This window comes from Schistocerca americana, chromosome 11, assembly GCF_021461395.2.
Source record: "Schistocerca americana isolate TAMUIC-IGC-003095 chromosome 11, iqSchAmer2.1, whole genome shotgun sequence".
Taxonomy (NCBI): Eukaryota; Metazoa; Arthropoda; class Insecta; order Orthoptera; family Acrididae; genus Schistocerca; species Schistocerca americana.
Window position 1 is genome coordinate 18,769,647 of NC_060129.1, and position 15,396 is coordinate 18,785,042.

The following is a 15,396-nucleotide window of genomic DNA, read 5'->3' on the forward strand; positions in this document are numbered from 1 at the left end:
CGTTAGAGAAAGGCGTCTCCATCTGTCTCAAAACGCTCTAATAGTTCAGATGAAATGGCCCTTCTTTTAATCGTGTAACCCGCTGTGAGCGTTAATCGAATCCATCGGGAGCACCGCTATCTGAATAGCCGAGAGTCCTGATCATTGCAGACGCACTTCCAATGCTGACCGACAACTGTAGAGCCAACTGTCAAGTTTTGATGCACCGGTCGGCACGAATAATGGCATCTGCACGATTCAGCATGTCTGGAGCAGCCGCTGTGGCAGGACGTCCCAAGTGTGGCTGGTCGTGGAGCTTGTTTCTGCATTTCCTGAACGTGCAACTTTCACCACCCGTTGCCCAACTGTGCTATCAATTGCAGCATTGCCACGCACTGCACACAAACGTTTATGGATGTTCACCACGTTTTCTCTTCTTGTGCACAAAAACTCAATAACAGCATGCTGCTTGTAGTGGAACTCATATGCAGACGCCATTTTGACGCTGTACTACTGATCTGCCATCTGCCAAAACAGTTCGAAACTGCAATGGCACACAAAAACCATGAAATAGGAGGCACCAACAAGGACATCTGTCTATGTATATTAATGGCATTTTTAAAAATTTAAGGCATTACTTATTGAACGACCCTCGTACAATGAAAAACACATGAAGCTTGTCACAGATACACAGGCGTTGTTTGATAAACTGCCATTTAGATTAACAGTGGATAACTAACATACAGTATTTTTTGATGCCTGAGAGAATGAAGGAGATGGCCAGGAATTACAACAGCTATACTGTAAAACTTACAAAAGAGTTGTTTCAAAATTTGCTTCTGAGTAAAGCAAACAGAACCATATATGCATGTAATGTCTCTTGATAGCAGAGGTGATGTACTTCTTCCTCAAACATCAATTTTCATGTTAAATTAAGCTGGACAAAACAGACAGAAGATTCCAGTACAGGCTACCGCTAAAAGAAAAAATGGATTACACAGGCTAGGCAATATTGTTTCACGAACAATGTTTATAAATTGTTGAGTTACCAGTAATGTAACACATTCAAGAAACTCCAAAAAGAAAAGGAAGTCTTAATATGAAGCACATGAATCTGAGAGACAGAGGGTAACAAATAATACTTGGAGCTAATCGTCACACCAATACTGACGGTGTGGAACATGCTGGAGACTCAAATAGACAGATAGGAAATATAATCTGCCGCACCCTAGTGCAAGGAAACTGATGTGATTCACTGGAGTGGTCTCCGGTAATGCCGGAGAGAATTGCAGCCCTGGCAAAGGGGTAGACATTTGACACCTGCCCCTCCAGCCTCAAGTACAGTGAGGTAACTAGAGCACACCATACCTGTGTGTTTCGTAGAAAGGAAACCATGGCACATTATCTGGGTGATCGCCGAACAGAGACGAGAATGTGATTGTAAGGCACAGCATTGTGTGTGACCACGGTACTGAGCTGACTTAATTACTGTCTCCGCTCACATCTTCTGTACTGGATATCTGACTGGATGGTTATTGGTTGATTGGGGTTGAAGGGACCAAACAGCAAGGTCATCAGTCCCTTGTTTCAAATGTGGTCCATTCAGACAGTTTGACATCTCATGACAGTCAGAACGATAAAAGGGAAAAGGCTAAAAACGTAAAACAGCAGTCGTGTCGTCAATAGTAAAATTAAAATGAGTGCTGTCAGCAAGAGAGCGACCCCATGGCTATGCTAGAGGCAGGAAGTATCCCACGTCTGAAGCAGCAGGGGCAAGACTACCTGCTATTTGAAAGCGTTCAACCGCTAGAATGTAGAAGTGTATATGGCAAAAGGAGACTAACAAATTCTAAAAAGTGATAACAACAGAGTAAAAGGGGGAAGAAAAGAGGATCTTGGCCAAGGAGGGGAGTCGGGAATCTCCAAACACAGCTTACAGTGGGAGATTGCCCAACCCTCACTGCCATGCCCCAACACCAAAGTGAGATTAAAAACCTTAAAATTGAGAATAAAAACCACTTTACCGGCGGAAACTGATAACCAGTTCGACTATCCAGAAATCCTCATCCAACGTTAAAGGTAAAGCATGGGGAAATCTGTACTTAGTATGCAGAGCCAAAAGAAGGGGGTATTCCACCAAAATGTGGATTACTCAGTGGAAGGCTCCACGACCACAAAGTGAAGGTGGCTCATTACGCAAAAGAAAACTGTGGGTCAGTCTGGTATGGCCAATGCGGAGACAACACAGTTTGGTTGAGTCCTTTCGAGAGAGGTGGAAGGAAGAACACCACGGGCCAGGTGTCACCTTAATCACACGAGGTTTATTAGAAAGGGAGGTAGCCACCCAAGAGTTGGCCCATGATTGTGCGAAGTTTGATTTGATGTGAAACCGTAAATCCACTGCAGGAGGAGTTACAGAGAATTGGGGGGGGGGGACTGCTTCCCCAGCCAAACAATCAGCAAGCTCATTACCTGGGATACCCACATCACCAGGGACCCAAAGGAAGTCAACGGAACAAGCAGCACAGTGAAGATCAGCGAGATGGTCATGGATGGCCGAGACCAAGGGATGGCGGGAAAAACTCTGGTCAACAGCCACAAGGCCACTCGTTGAGACCGTACATAACAAAATGCGGTTGTGTTGGAACTGTTTAATAAAGGTAAGGGCCTGGGAAATTGCCATCAATTTCACAGTAAACACCCCACATGTAGGTGGCAGCATATGATTTTCCGTGCGAACAGAGGACATGAAAGCATATCCCACACGGTCAACAAATTTAGAGCCATCGGTGTAAAAAACAACATCCCGAAACTCCCATAAAATTTGGCGGAAAAACCAACGGAACACCATGGGGGGATGGACTCTTTTGGACCTCAGCAGAGATCCATCCAAATTCGGGCCAGAAGAAATAACCAAGAGGGGGTGGTGGGAAGGGAGCATGGAAAACAGGACAAAGAAGGAAGCTGAAAATCACGGTGAAGAGACGCAAGGGGGATCCCAACCGGTAAACCTGCCCCAGGGCGGGAATCAGATGGGCGACATCCATGGTCTGGGAACAGGATAGAAAAGGAAGGATGAGTGGGAGAGGAACAGACGGCGATTGCATAAGAAACCAGAAGCTGGGACCACCAAACAGAGAGGGGGGGGGGGGGGGGGGGGGGGGGGGATCCCAGCTTCAACCAGGAGACTATCAACAGGGCTAGTAGGGAAGGCAACAGTGGCCACACGGATACTGCAATGGTGGACCGGATACTGCAGGTGCAGTGTGGAAGGAGCAGCCAAACCATAAACTTGACGACACAGTCCAAGCGAGACAGCCCAACTTGACGACATAATCCAAGCGAGACAGCACTAAAGCACGATAAAGGCGGATAAGGATGGAGCTGTCTGCACCCCAAGAGTTGTGGGCAAGGAAGTGAAGGTGAAGGACTGAGTTAACGGAAACATCCTTCAGAAGTCTGATATGAGGCAGCCAAGTGAGCTAGTTGTTGAAAAGATGACCTGGGAAACGAAACTGTTGGACCTCAGGTAATTGTTGTGCATCGAGATAGAGCTCTGGATCAGGGTGGATCGTACTACGGCGACAGAAGTGTACCACTCACAATTTTAAAGGAGAGAATTGAAACCCATGTGAGAGGGTCCATGCAGAGGCATGCCGTACAGCTCCCTGGAACTGCTGCTCTGCAGAGGCCACCGAAGAGGAACTAACCCAAATGCAGAAATCATCCACATACAGAGCAAGGGCGACCTAAGGACTGACAGAGGCCACAAGTCCATTGATAGCAATGAGGAAAAGAAGTACACTCAATACAGAACCCTGTGGGATGCCAGTCTCCTGGGTCCATGGAGAATTAAGAACAGTACCAACCCGAACCCTGAACGACCAGTAGAACGGGAACTGGCGGATAAAAATCGGAGGGTGGACCCCACTGATTAAGTGTAAGGAAGACGTAATGGTATCAAGCCGTGTCATATGCCTTGCGAAGGTCAAAAAATACTGCAACCAAATGGCAGTGCTGGGAAAAAGACTGTCGAACTGGGGATTCCAAGCTTAATAAGTAAATGATCGATCGGAGACCGTCCCTCTCAGAAGCCACACTGGTAACGTGACAATAGATTCCGAGATTCGAGGACCCAATTGAGCCGACGGGCTACAATCAGTTCAAATAACGTGCAAACAACATTTGTCAGAATAATTGGCCGATAGCTTACGACAAACAAAACCATGATGCTATCCCTCCACTGCGAAGGAAAGTCACCCTGGAGCCAAATACGGTTAAAAACCGGACAAGATGTTGCCGTTGTGGAGCACTGAGATGTTGAAGCAGTTGGTTATGAATGGGGTCTGAGCCAGGAGCTGTATCATGAGAAGAAGAAAATTAAGGTGGAAGCTTAGGACCACTGTTTCTGGTGAAGGAAAGATGCCGGTTAGGAGGTTGATGATGATGATGCTGTTGCAAAATGGGTCGCAAGATGTTCCGCGAGAATCAGCGGGTCCGTACGAAGACCATCCGGGACCACCTGTGAGGGTGGTCTGCCAGTGGCAACCTTGGAGAGAGCGAAGTGTAGCCCATACCCGTGACGTAGGGACAGTAGGAGCGAGGGAAGAAACAAAGCATTCCCAACACATCCGTTTGCTCTGTTTGATTAAGTAACGAGCTTTAGCACGAAGGCGTTTGAAGGTAATAAGGTTGGCAACTGAAGGGTGCCTCTTAAGGTGTTGCAAAGCTCGACACCAATCACGAATGGCAATGGCAATGGCCGTACTTCACCACGGGACTTGCTGGCGGTGAAATGGTCCAGATGAGCGAGGTACAGCAAAACTAGCAGCGCAAACAATCGCGTCACTCTTCATGTAGGACGTCATCAGTACAACCTGACAAAGAGGGAGAAAACACAACCTGTGCAGTGTATAGATGCCAAAAGGCGCGTTGGAAAGACCAATGAGGTAGCCTGCCCATCGGTGTGCGGGAAGGGAGTGAAAGAATCAATGGGAAATGCTCACAATCACAAAGGTCGTCGTGTGGCGACCAGTGTAATGAAGGGAAGAGGGAGGGAGAAGAAAGAGAAAGATCGATGGCAGAAAAGGTACCATGACTGGCACTGAAATGAATAGGGGAGCCATCATTAAGAAGGCACAAGTCGTGGTCTGCAAGAAACTAGTCTATGAGAAGACCTCGTCTAGATGGAAATGCACTGCCCCAAAGGGATGGTGAGCATTAAAATCCCCGAGAAGGAGGAAGGGAGGAACAAGTTGCAGAAGAAGGGCTGTTATGCCAGCAGGTGTAGGTGTTCTGTCAGGGGGGGGGATAAAGATTGCAAACCGTCCAGGTGGACTTTAACAGCAACCGCTTCCAATGTAGTTTGAAGAGGAATCCACGTGCTAGCAACGTCTGTACGGCCCAACGTACAAATGCCACCAGTGGCCCGCACGGGGCCAACCCAATTTCGACAGAAAACACGGAACCCAGAGAGGGTTTGTGAGTGATCATCAGTAAAATTATATTCCTGTAGAACGAAACAAGCTGCAGAGTAAGACGAAATAACGGATTTCCACTCCAGTAAGTAATTGTAATACCCATTACAATTCCATTGGATAACCATAGAACAACGATTCAAATGGGGGTTGAACAGGCTAAAGCCAGTCACAAACTGTCACCGACAAGGAGGGGGTGACATCCATGAACAACAAGTCAGAATCGGGTTGCGAAGCCAAGGATGGGACCTCTGGAGACACTAGAGGCTCCTTGTCCCGGGACTTATGTTTCTTCTTCTTTTCTGTTTGCGACCGAGGAGAGCTGAGTGGCATAAAGGAGCCAGCTGCAGCAAGATCGGGAACAGAAAGAGATCGGGCAACCTGGGGGCCCCACAGACTGTGGTTCTCGCAGTCATCGCGTGGCAGCATTGGTTGCGTGGCAGCATAATTTTGGCCTGGAAGGGATATCCCAGGAGGGGCGCCCTTGAGCAGCAGACACCGAAGAAGTGGGACACTTCTCTAGCTGGAGAGAGGGGAACAGTGCACAGAGGTGTGGGAGCCACAAGGGAAGGGGGGGGGGGGGGGGGAGAGGGATTCAGGACTGGGGTAAGGAAGGATGAGGAAGGGTGAGGACGGGTGAGGACGGGTGAGGACGGGTGAGGACGGGTGAGGACGGGTGAGGACGGGTGAGGACGGGTGAGGACGGGTGAGGACGGGTGAGGACGGGTGAGGACGGGGTGAAAATGGAACTAAAGCAGAACTAGCGTCATGGGCACTGGGTGAAGACATGCTTACTTCTTACGAGCCTCAGTGTCAGTTAAACGATCAACGAACTTATACTCTTATATCTTCTTTTCCTTCTTATATACTGGGCAATCTGGTGAACGTGGCAAATGATTGCCATGGCTGTACACACAGGAGGGGGAACACATGAACTCCCCTCATGGAGCGGACATTCAGTCACCACAGAGAGGGGCCTGCAAACAGCAGGAAGACTTGTCCAAAACACAAGTACTTAAAACACAAGTACTTAAAACACCTCGTAGGAGGTGGTATGTACGGCTTCACGCCAAATCAATAAAGAATAATCTTTATGCCACATCAATAACCAATAATCTTTACTTTCTCAGGGAGGGTATCCCCTTCAAAGGCCAGGACAAAGGCACCAGTATCAATGTGATTGTCCTTCGGACCCTTCTGAACATGCCGAACAAAGTGAACACCCTGTCGTTCAAGATTGTTCCGAAGTTCCTCATCAGTTTGAAGGATGAAGTCCCTGCGAAAAATCACACCTTGTACCATATTTAGAGACTGGTGGTGGGGGGGGTAATGGACACAGGAATTGTGCCAAGATGGTTACAGGCACGAAGGGCTGCAAACTGGGCAGCTGATGTGGTTTTGATCAGCAACAAACCCGACCGCACCTTGTTCAGGGAGTCCACTTCCCCAAACTTATCTTCAATGTGTTCCACAAAAATAAAGGTTTGGCATTGCTGAAAGTATCCTCGTCAGTCCTGGTGCAAACCAGATAGCGGGGAAAAGGTTTCACCCCTAGCCGATGGGCCTGACGCTCCTCCAAGGGTGTAGCCACGGGAGGGAAGGCCGAAGGTGCAGGAGAAGCAGCACTAAAAGAATCAGTTCCATGGGGAGAGACGGCCGCAAAAGAACGGCCTGAGTTCTGGATCCGTATGCAGTGTCCGCCCTGATATCACCCACTCCAATCAGGGGCTCTCCTCACGTGCGCCACCCAGCCATAGCAAGGGCCGTCTGGCACAGCAGCCATTGCCGGGAGATCGAATGCACCAGGATGACAAGCTACCACTGCTAGCCTTACCTGAGGTGGTCACAGCACAGATATCAGAAGTGTGATCCCTGTGTGTTCAGGGGGCTCAACCAAAAGGGTACTAGCGACCCCACCACACAGGCTGGCTACTGAGCAGGTTATGCACCCTAGCATCAGACGACAACGTGAAAGAACAGGTTGAATGAACTAGGAGGGCAAACGTCGGAGACACTAGGTAAGGTGCTCTTACCCAAATGGCTCACACGACGCAATAGAAATTTAGTAATGGAGGCCAATCCCCAGGGAATGCCAAAAGGATGAGGTGATTACGCAACAAAGCCAAATTACAAAACCAACATAACCAGGAGGATAGCGGGGCCAACATAAGCAAGGACACCAAGAGAGGCAGAGGAGGGGGCAAAGGAGCAAGGAGAGGAAAGGAGGGGAAGGGCAAGGAAATGCAGCCCTGGAAAGAAGAAAGACTGCACTAGCTTGGCACCCCGTGTTCACCAAGCAAGTACTCATGAAAGAATCTTGAGACCCCCAGTCAACAGCTTTGTCAAAAGTGGGTGGAGCAGCAGACAGGTTCAGGACACTCTTGCCATTGGGTTTGGAAGCTTCCACTTAAGGCAGATGAATCAGCAATGACAAAAGGAATGAGGGAAGACAATGGAAACCACTGCATTAGACACATGAAGTGCATCAACAGGAGATGTGGCCGGTAACTGACAAAAGTATCATGATGATCTTGGCAAGAGATTCCTGACTAGTGCCTATTTGGATACCTGGGGAGACTGCCGTGACCACGAGAAAAAGATTGAATGACCAACAAAAGGATGACATTATACGAGTCAAGACGTGGAACGTAAGGAGTTTGAATGCAATAGGAAAGCCAGACAATAACAAAAGGGAAATGCTAAAGCTCGATCTGGATGTGGTGGTGGTCACTGAAGTGAAATGGAAAGAAGGCAACGACTTCTGGCCAGAAGAGAATGGGGTAATATCAACAGCAGCAGAAAATGGCGGAACAGGAGTAGGATTCATTATGAGTAGGAAGCTAGGGCAGAGAGCGAGCTATTGTGAACAGTTCGGTGACAGGGTTCTTCTCAACAGAATCGACAGGAAACCAACACCAGCACAAGCAACGAGAGTTCAGGTATACATGCCGACATCACAAGTTGACAATGAAGATGTAGAAAAACTATATGATACTCAACACTTAATCCAGTACGTAAAGGGAGATAAATATCTAATAGTCGAGGGGGGACAAAAAAGCAGTTGTAGGGGAAAGAGTAAAAGAACACCATGACACACAGTTTCGCATTCGTTTGGCGTGCGCCATCGCATTCCAGCAGTTGCCCTCACACCATTGCACGTGTATGCGTCATCTAAAAGAGTGGATAGTTAGCCGAACGTTCTGAACGGTTTGTAGCTCCCAAGGTCTTTGCTTCGATCTCGAGGGTGCGCACCTTTGCGACCACTGTGACTCAGGATTTTGCATTTTGTGCTCGCGGTTCAAGTTGGTGATCTGTCCTGAACATTTCTGAAATGTGGATAATGTCTATTTTGTTAAGTGTGTTACGTGTGTCCCATAAGAGGTGTGTCTCGATACCTTGCGGACACTCATTTTCTGTCGCCCTCCTGTTCGAGATGGTGAGTCATTAGCAGCTGATATTTTCCCTGTTAGAAACGTTAACACTTTCAAATGAGCAAAAGACAATTTGTGATCTCACACTCAAGAGGTTCCTCGTGAGTACTTCCAAACAGCTCTACTGTCATTGCCGTGACACGTAGGTTTCGTCGAATGACAGTGCACCGACAGGCTGGCTTTATACCCACTTCCTTCAGAACTAATTTCTAATATTTGCAAGGAACATCTAGAGCAACAGTTACATTGAACACACCAATTAAGTGTAGAAATAATTTTTCCTGATACCTGTAAGCTCAGCTTTATCGAAAATTTCAGAAAAATTCAAATTAGATCTTTTTAGCGTTGACGCGGCGAGGCACTGAGCATTACTGTGGGTGAGCAAGTCGCGCGCGTGCAGCGGCAGCACTCACCGCAGGTGAGAGACGGCTGCGTCGTCAGGAGGCGGCGGAGTGTGGCGGGCAGCCGCGCCGCTGGCAGGCTGAGTGGCGGCGCTGGGGCCGGGGCTGGCGGGCGAGCTGCAAACAAGAGGCGCTGCGTGGGCGGGCGTGTGCACAGTGCTGGGGGTGGGGGGCCGCTTACGCAACACACACTGCCTGTCACACTGGTGGGTCTCCCGAGTTCGACGACTCACCGTTCCATCAGTTTACAGGTCGGTTCTCCCAAGTTTCTCCGTAACAGCAGCTGAGTGTACCAAACCGAAGATGAATGTAAGGGCTCAGCACAGCTGGACGGATAGGAGGGTTGTTGAACAAGACACTGCAAATAAACCACTAGCTCATTTATCAGGGACTTGACTGTAACAGGCACAGGCAATAAACATTAAGAAACTAGATTATTAACTTTGCAGGGAAGGTACCTCAGAGGAGGCAGCAGTGCAGAAAGACTGCAATACATGAGACAATGGAGCTAGGCCAGTGGAAACGTTTACAGTCATTGAAAATATCATAACATCTAAATGTTGTCCACTAAATATGGTCAATACACACGAGTTAATGACACACTTAGGTAGGCCCATCCTAAACACAATCCAACTACAAAGCCTAATTGGTGTACATAATGACAAGGTAGATATGTTACTGCCTGACATATGGTAAGAGGCTGCCACTGTATCAGAATTAAAAGTTTGAATTTATGATTGTATTCACTTTAAATAGAATCTAAGAAAATGGATTTCTGTGACGGCTCGAGGAATAACGATTGCACAGTGAAGTAAAATTAGTAAACAACGGCCTCAAGTGCATGTTTATTTATTGAAGATACGAATGGTTTCTGCCTGTGGTGTTTGATAATTTTCACATAACGCTGTGTAGAGGTAAACACTAAAAATTCTCATTTGCACAGGGAAGTCAGCTAACATTAAGTAGAGTGTGCGTTGAAACCACGTATCGTTAACCACGGGGCTGGCAGGGAGGACGCTCGCGTCAGCTGCGCGTCAGACACCGTGGAACAGGGCGCGTCACGCCAGTGTCAGCCACCGAGAAGCGATCTGAATGTCCATTTTTACAAATGTACAACAATTACACTGTAAACACAAAAAAACAGGTATTTCTATACCCTACGGATATCGTGTATGTTAAAAAGTTTATAAAACAATAACAAGCCAACGTGATGGTTTAAACAGCAATTTTTGTGCATTCAGTGTGAGCACCGTGTGTTACACGAAAAGTGCCAAACCACTGGCTCATTTCCTGCCACACACAAAGCATCTGGTGTCTCGTTACAGAATTCGCAGCTCCAACAGCGCAGTGTCGCAGACTTTGAAGAGTGTCAGGCACAGGCGGGGTACGAGCGCCACGTTTCACGTAACCGCACAGACACGAGAGTCAAAGTTTCGGGCCTGAGGTGCTGGGTTGGGAGAGCGGATGAACTTCGTCGCCGGTGGCCCCCTGAGTCTCCAGGCCACTGAGCTATTACGAATATGAGAGATAAGTTAGTTGCTACGGGAAAGGCGTCGCCTAAAAATGGGGTTCTGGGTTACAGTTCAACCTATTATGTTCGCTTACTATTTGTTTTACAAAACTGTTTTTCAGATACACGATATGCGTAGGGTGTAGGAAGCCCTGTTTTGGGTTAAACTTTCAAAAACAGAGTTTCAGGTCTGTAAACGTGAGTCGCTTGCCACTGACTTAACACTGGCGTGACGCGCCCTCTCGCACGCTGTCTGACGCGCGGCTGTAGCTCCTCAGCTGAGGCGAGCACAGCTGTTGCCAGCGACCTCCCTGACAGCCACGCGGTTTAACGGTATGTGGTTTGAACACACACTCTGCTCCATGTTCGCCGACTTCCCTGTAGATTGGAAGGTAGGAGACGAGATACTGGCAGAAGTGAAGTTGTGAGGACCGGGCGTGAGTCGTGCTTCGGTAGCTCAGACGGTAGAGCACTTGCCCACAAAAGGCAAAGGTCCCGAGTTCTTGTCTCGGTCGGACACACAGTTTTAATCTGCCAGGAAGTTTCATATCAGCGCACACTCCGCTGCAGAGTGAAAATCTCATTCTAGAATTTTTAGTACTTACCTCTACACAGCATTATGTGGAAATGGCCTACTTCTAGAGTTGGAAAATGGTCATATCTTTAATATACACATGAGTGATCGACACTGTTTTTTGCAAATTTTCTTAACTGAAATATCGCTGATTTCCAAAAATCTTACCTAAAATAAAGAAGGAACTAGTTGTAACATCAGCTGGCTGTGACTTCTGGCGTTGAGGAGTTTAGGAAGCTAATTGCTGAACGGCAATCAGAACTATATTTACATGTACGGAATATCAGAGTAACGAGATTTATTGTGCTGCTGTTTCAAACTTTATTATATTTAATTATACATAGTACAAGAAACTATTTTTTATTTGATGTGCCATATCATATAAAATTACACCACATTCTCCTCCCTCCCCCCCCCCCCCCCCCCCCCCCATGGCTTGGGGGTAATAAAATACGTTGGCTACAGAAACTGCTGGCATAATGGATACAAGTGCCAAGGAAATTAAAGCAAGTTACACAAAGTACCAGGTGATCAAAAAGTCAGTATAAATTTGAGAACTAAATAAATCACGGAATAATGCAGACAGAGGTACAAATTGACACACATGTTTGGAATGACATGGGGTTTTATCAGAACCAAAAAAATACAAGCGTTCAAAAAATGTCCGACAGATGGCGCTTCATCTGATAGGAATAGCAATAATTAGCATAACAAAGTAAGACAAAGCAAAGATGATGTTCTTTACAGGAAATGCTCAATATGTCCACCATCATTCATATCATAGCTGTAGTCGAGGAGTAACGCTGTGAACAGCACTGTAAAGCATGTCCGGAGTTATGGTGAGGCATTGGTGTCGGATGTTGTCTTTCAGCATCCCTACAGATGTTGGTCGATCACAATACATTTGCGACTTCAGGTAACCCCAAAGCCAATAATCGCACGGACTGAGGTCTGGGGACCCGGGAGGCCAAGCACGACGAAAGTGGCGTCTGAGCACACGATCATCATCAAACGACGCGCGCAAGAGATCTTTCAAGCCTCTAGGAATATGGGGTGGTTCTAATAAAACCCCATGTCATTCCAAGCACGTGTGTCAATTTTTACCTCTCTATCTACATTATTCCGTTGTTTATTAAGTTTTCAAATTTATACTGACTTTTTGATCACCCGGTACTGTCTGCACTGCGGCAGAAGCATTCGGTGGCAAGAGCGTACGGAACGCCAGATGGTCTCACTGACGTATCACACTTCTGAGCTAGCGACTTACGCTTATAGGACACTGTGATTCAGTTGGCCCGTGCACCACACTGCAAGGTACCGTTACACTGCGCCCACAAATGCAGTTTTTCAGGGGGGTCACAAACTGCGTTCTGCTGGTGGCAGAGACAAGGCGTCTAGTGCCTCGGATTGCCCTTAGCCTCAAGACCCTCTGTACACCTGTCGCGAGAGATGTCTTACTGTAGCTATCCTTCAGTACACGGTCAAAGCTTGAACACCTCACACTTCCTACAGCCCAGGCAAACTGAGCAAATCAGCTGGTTCTTTCGCGTAAGGTGTGGCCAACGCAGCACCTTAGGCGGCTTATAAAAGTACTATTTGTTCATGGGCAGTTCCTGTGAAAGCCAAGGAAAAAACTATTTTTAGGTAGGCCAAGTGCGGACGGTCATTTCTACTCATGACATCGTCTTTGCCATGTCTTCTTAAGACTACATTCGTCCGTAACTCTGAATTTCTTTTTTTTTTTTTTTTTTTCGATATCATCAGTTATGATGGCCGAAAGTTCACGTTTGGCATATACAGGGTGTAACTTTTTAGTTGGCAAACCACAATAACTCGAAAAATAAGTTTCAGATTCTACATAATAACTATGTACATTTTTCTTGAACATTTGTTTTGATTCTTATTAGTTGTCGCAGTAAATCAAGAAATTCCATATTCTCATTTTTGCATGGATAATGGTTACGGATAAATAAAAAACACTTATTTACTTCATAAATTTTTATTCACTGAACCTAAAACTCTCCCTCTCTCCCCATAGGGTGGGGTTTGAGAGAGGAAATGTTGACCCAAATACTGTATTAATTTCTTCTGCAGATTCTGGTAAGTTTTGTTTGTTTCGTGGTCATGATGCCACACAACTTTTAATTATCAAACAAATCAACTAACTAACTAACTAACTAACCAAACATCCTACTTTTTATTTATCCATAACCATTTTCCATGCAAACATGAGAACATGGATTTTCTTGAATTGCAGTGCCCACTACCAAGAATCAAAACACATGTTTAAAACAAAATGTACGTAGTTTTTTTATGTAGAATCTGGTTCTGCAGTAAAAAATGGTTCCCATTTGAAATTTTAAAGTTGCCTTACGCCCCACCCACGGGGGGCGGGGGTGGCGGGCTAATTTTAGCACCATCAAATATCCCCCTCAAAAATAATCAACTTTGCATTTTACACATTATTTCATGTGAAGCTTATGTTTAGAGTTATGCTGCTTTGTCAACTTGAAATTTACACCCTGTACATGCAGGCAAAGTATTAATATAGTTGTAACTGACGTAATAAAAACATGCCAAGGGTTTTCGGGCCATTGCATAGGTTCTCAAATCACCAAACGTCGCTTTTAGCCAGCATTTTTCCATGAATAAAACTCTATGAGGCGCTACCTTTGTATAACAGGCACTTCCCGTGTATACAAATACAAGCGAAGTGGTACTACAGAGGCAAAAATGGCCTCGGGAGGGTTTTCACATGTTGAAAAGAACGTAAAATGACTTAAAAACTTTTACCTGGAAAACTGCAGATTCTGTAAATTATTTCTAACAACATTTTTGTGTGTCGAAGTATACAAGTGAACTGTCAAAATGTTGATGACTTGCAGAATTCTACTGATAACGGGTGTCCCACCTACAACTTTTCACCGTCAAAATCTCTGGAACCACCAACAGATACTGACTCACAGCTTTCACGGGTACGAATGTACGGCAGGGGCTCACGGAAGCCAGTACTGCGAGACATTCTGAACCGTGTGCAAATACTGGTTTCAGCACGATCTTAAGCTTTTTCAAGATGGACACACCATATTATTCCATACACAGTAACATGAGAAATCATAATACTCGTAGTAATGGGACTGATTGCATCGCAATATGTCAGTTACATCCCGAGAAATTCATACACGAATTTGGCACGTGAAATGGGTGGAACACGACATTATTGTACTTTTTGCGATACAGGACTGACCTGCACGCTGCTCGAAATTGCAATGTGATTGACTTACTACGATACAACAAACGCTGAATTTACGTACTGCTGTGTACAGTGTTAGTACGCGGCCTGGGAAACATCCAGATGTCCAGTCACCCGCAATGTAAACAGGGATACGGTTTATTCGTATGTGCTTCACTGAGATTTTGACAGTACTACAGTGCACATAACGGCGAAGAAATGCCGATGACCACCGGCCAGAGTAAACAAAATTAATGGCTGTCAAAGGGCCGCACAGAGAGATACACGCTGTTTGTACGTAGTTGTACATCAATTACACAACAGTACATGCCATGTGCAGGATGTGTCACTGAACATCTTTAATGACTGCAACCCAAGTGAACCATTGCAGATGGCACAACCCTTACATAAATGTAAAGTAGTACCAATAAAACAAACTTTTGGCTTCTTAGTAATACCATAAATGTACGACAAGTGTGGAGTCAGTCACATGTCTCACAGCTAATACATAAATTATTTTCCGAGTCCCAAAATGTACTAGAATAAATAAAATGTCTGCAAAACGCCGCATTGTAGAATGTACTTGCAGTGAGGCAGTCACAATTCCTGAAATCAGGGTGTAAACAGACAAGGAAAAATTCCCGGATTTTTCCCAGATATCCAGCTCAAAAAATGCACTCTTACCCGGGCGAAAATACACTTTTTCCGTGCTAAGTGACATCCATAGATTTTCCCTCCCAAGTGTAAAACTTATCAATGCTTCGAACGGTTAACGTTTTGTACACTGGCACA

General features: G+C 46.2%; 1 protein-coding gene across 1 annotated transcript in view; it reads right to left on the reverse strand.

Annotated features, from left to right (window-relative positions):
- Window positions 1-9,296: 9,296 nt before the first annotated feature.
- LOC124553943 (speckle-type POZ protein-like) overlaps window positions 9,297-15,396 on the reverse strand; it is a 56,903-nt gene continuing 50,803 nt past the window's right edge. Inside the window, exon 3 of the mRNA XM_047127960.1 lies at window positions 9,297-9,405. Within this exon, the coding sequence (XP_046983916.1) occupies window positions 9,297-9,405 (109 nt within the window). The remainder of the gene's footprint in view (window positions 9,406-15,396) is intronic.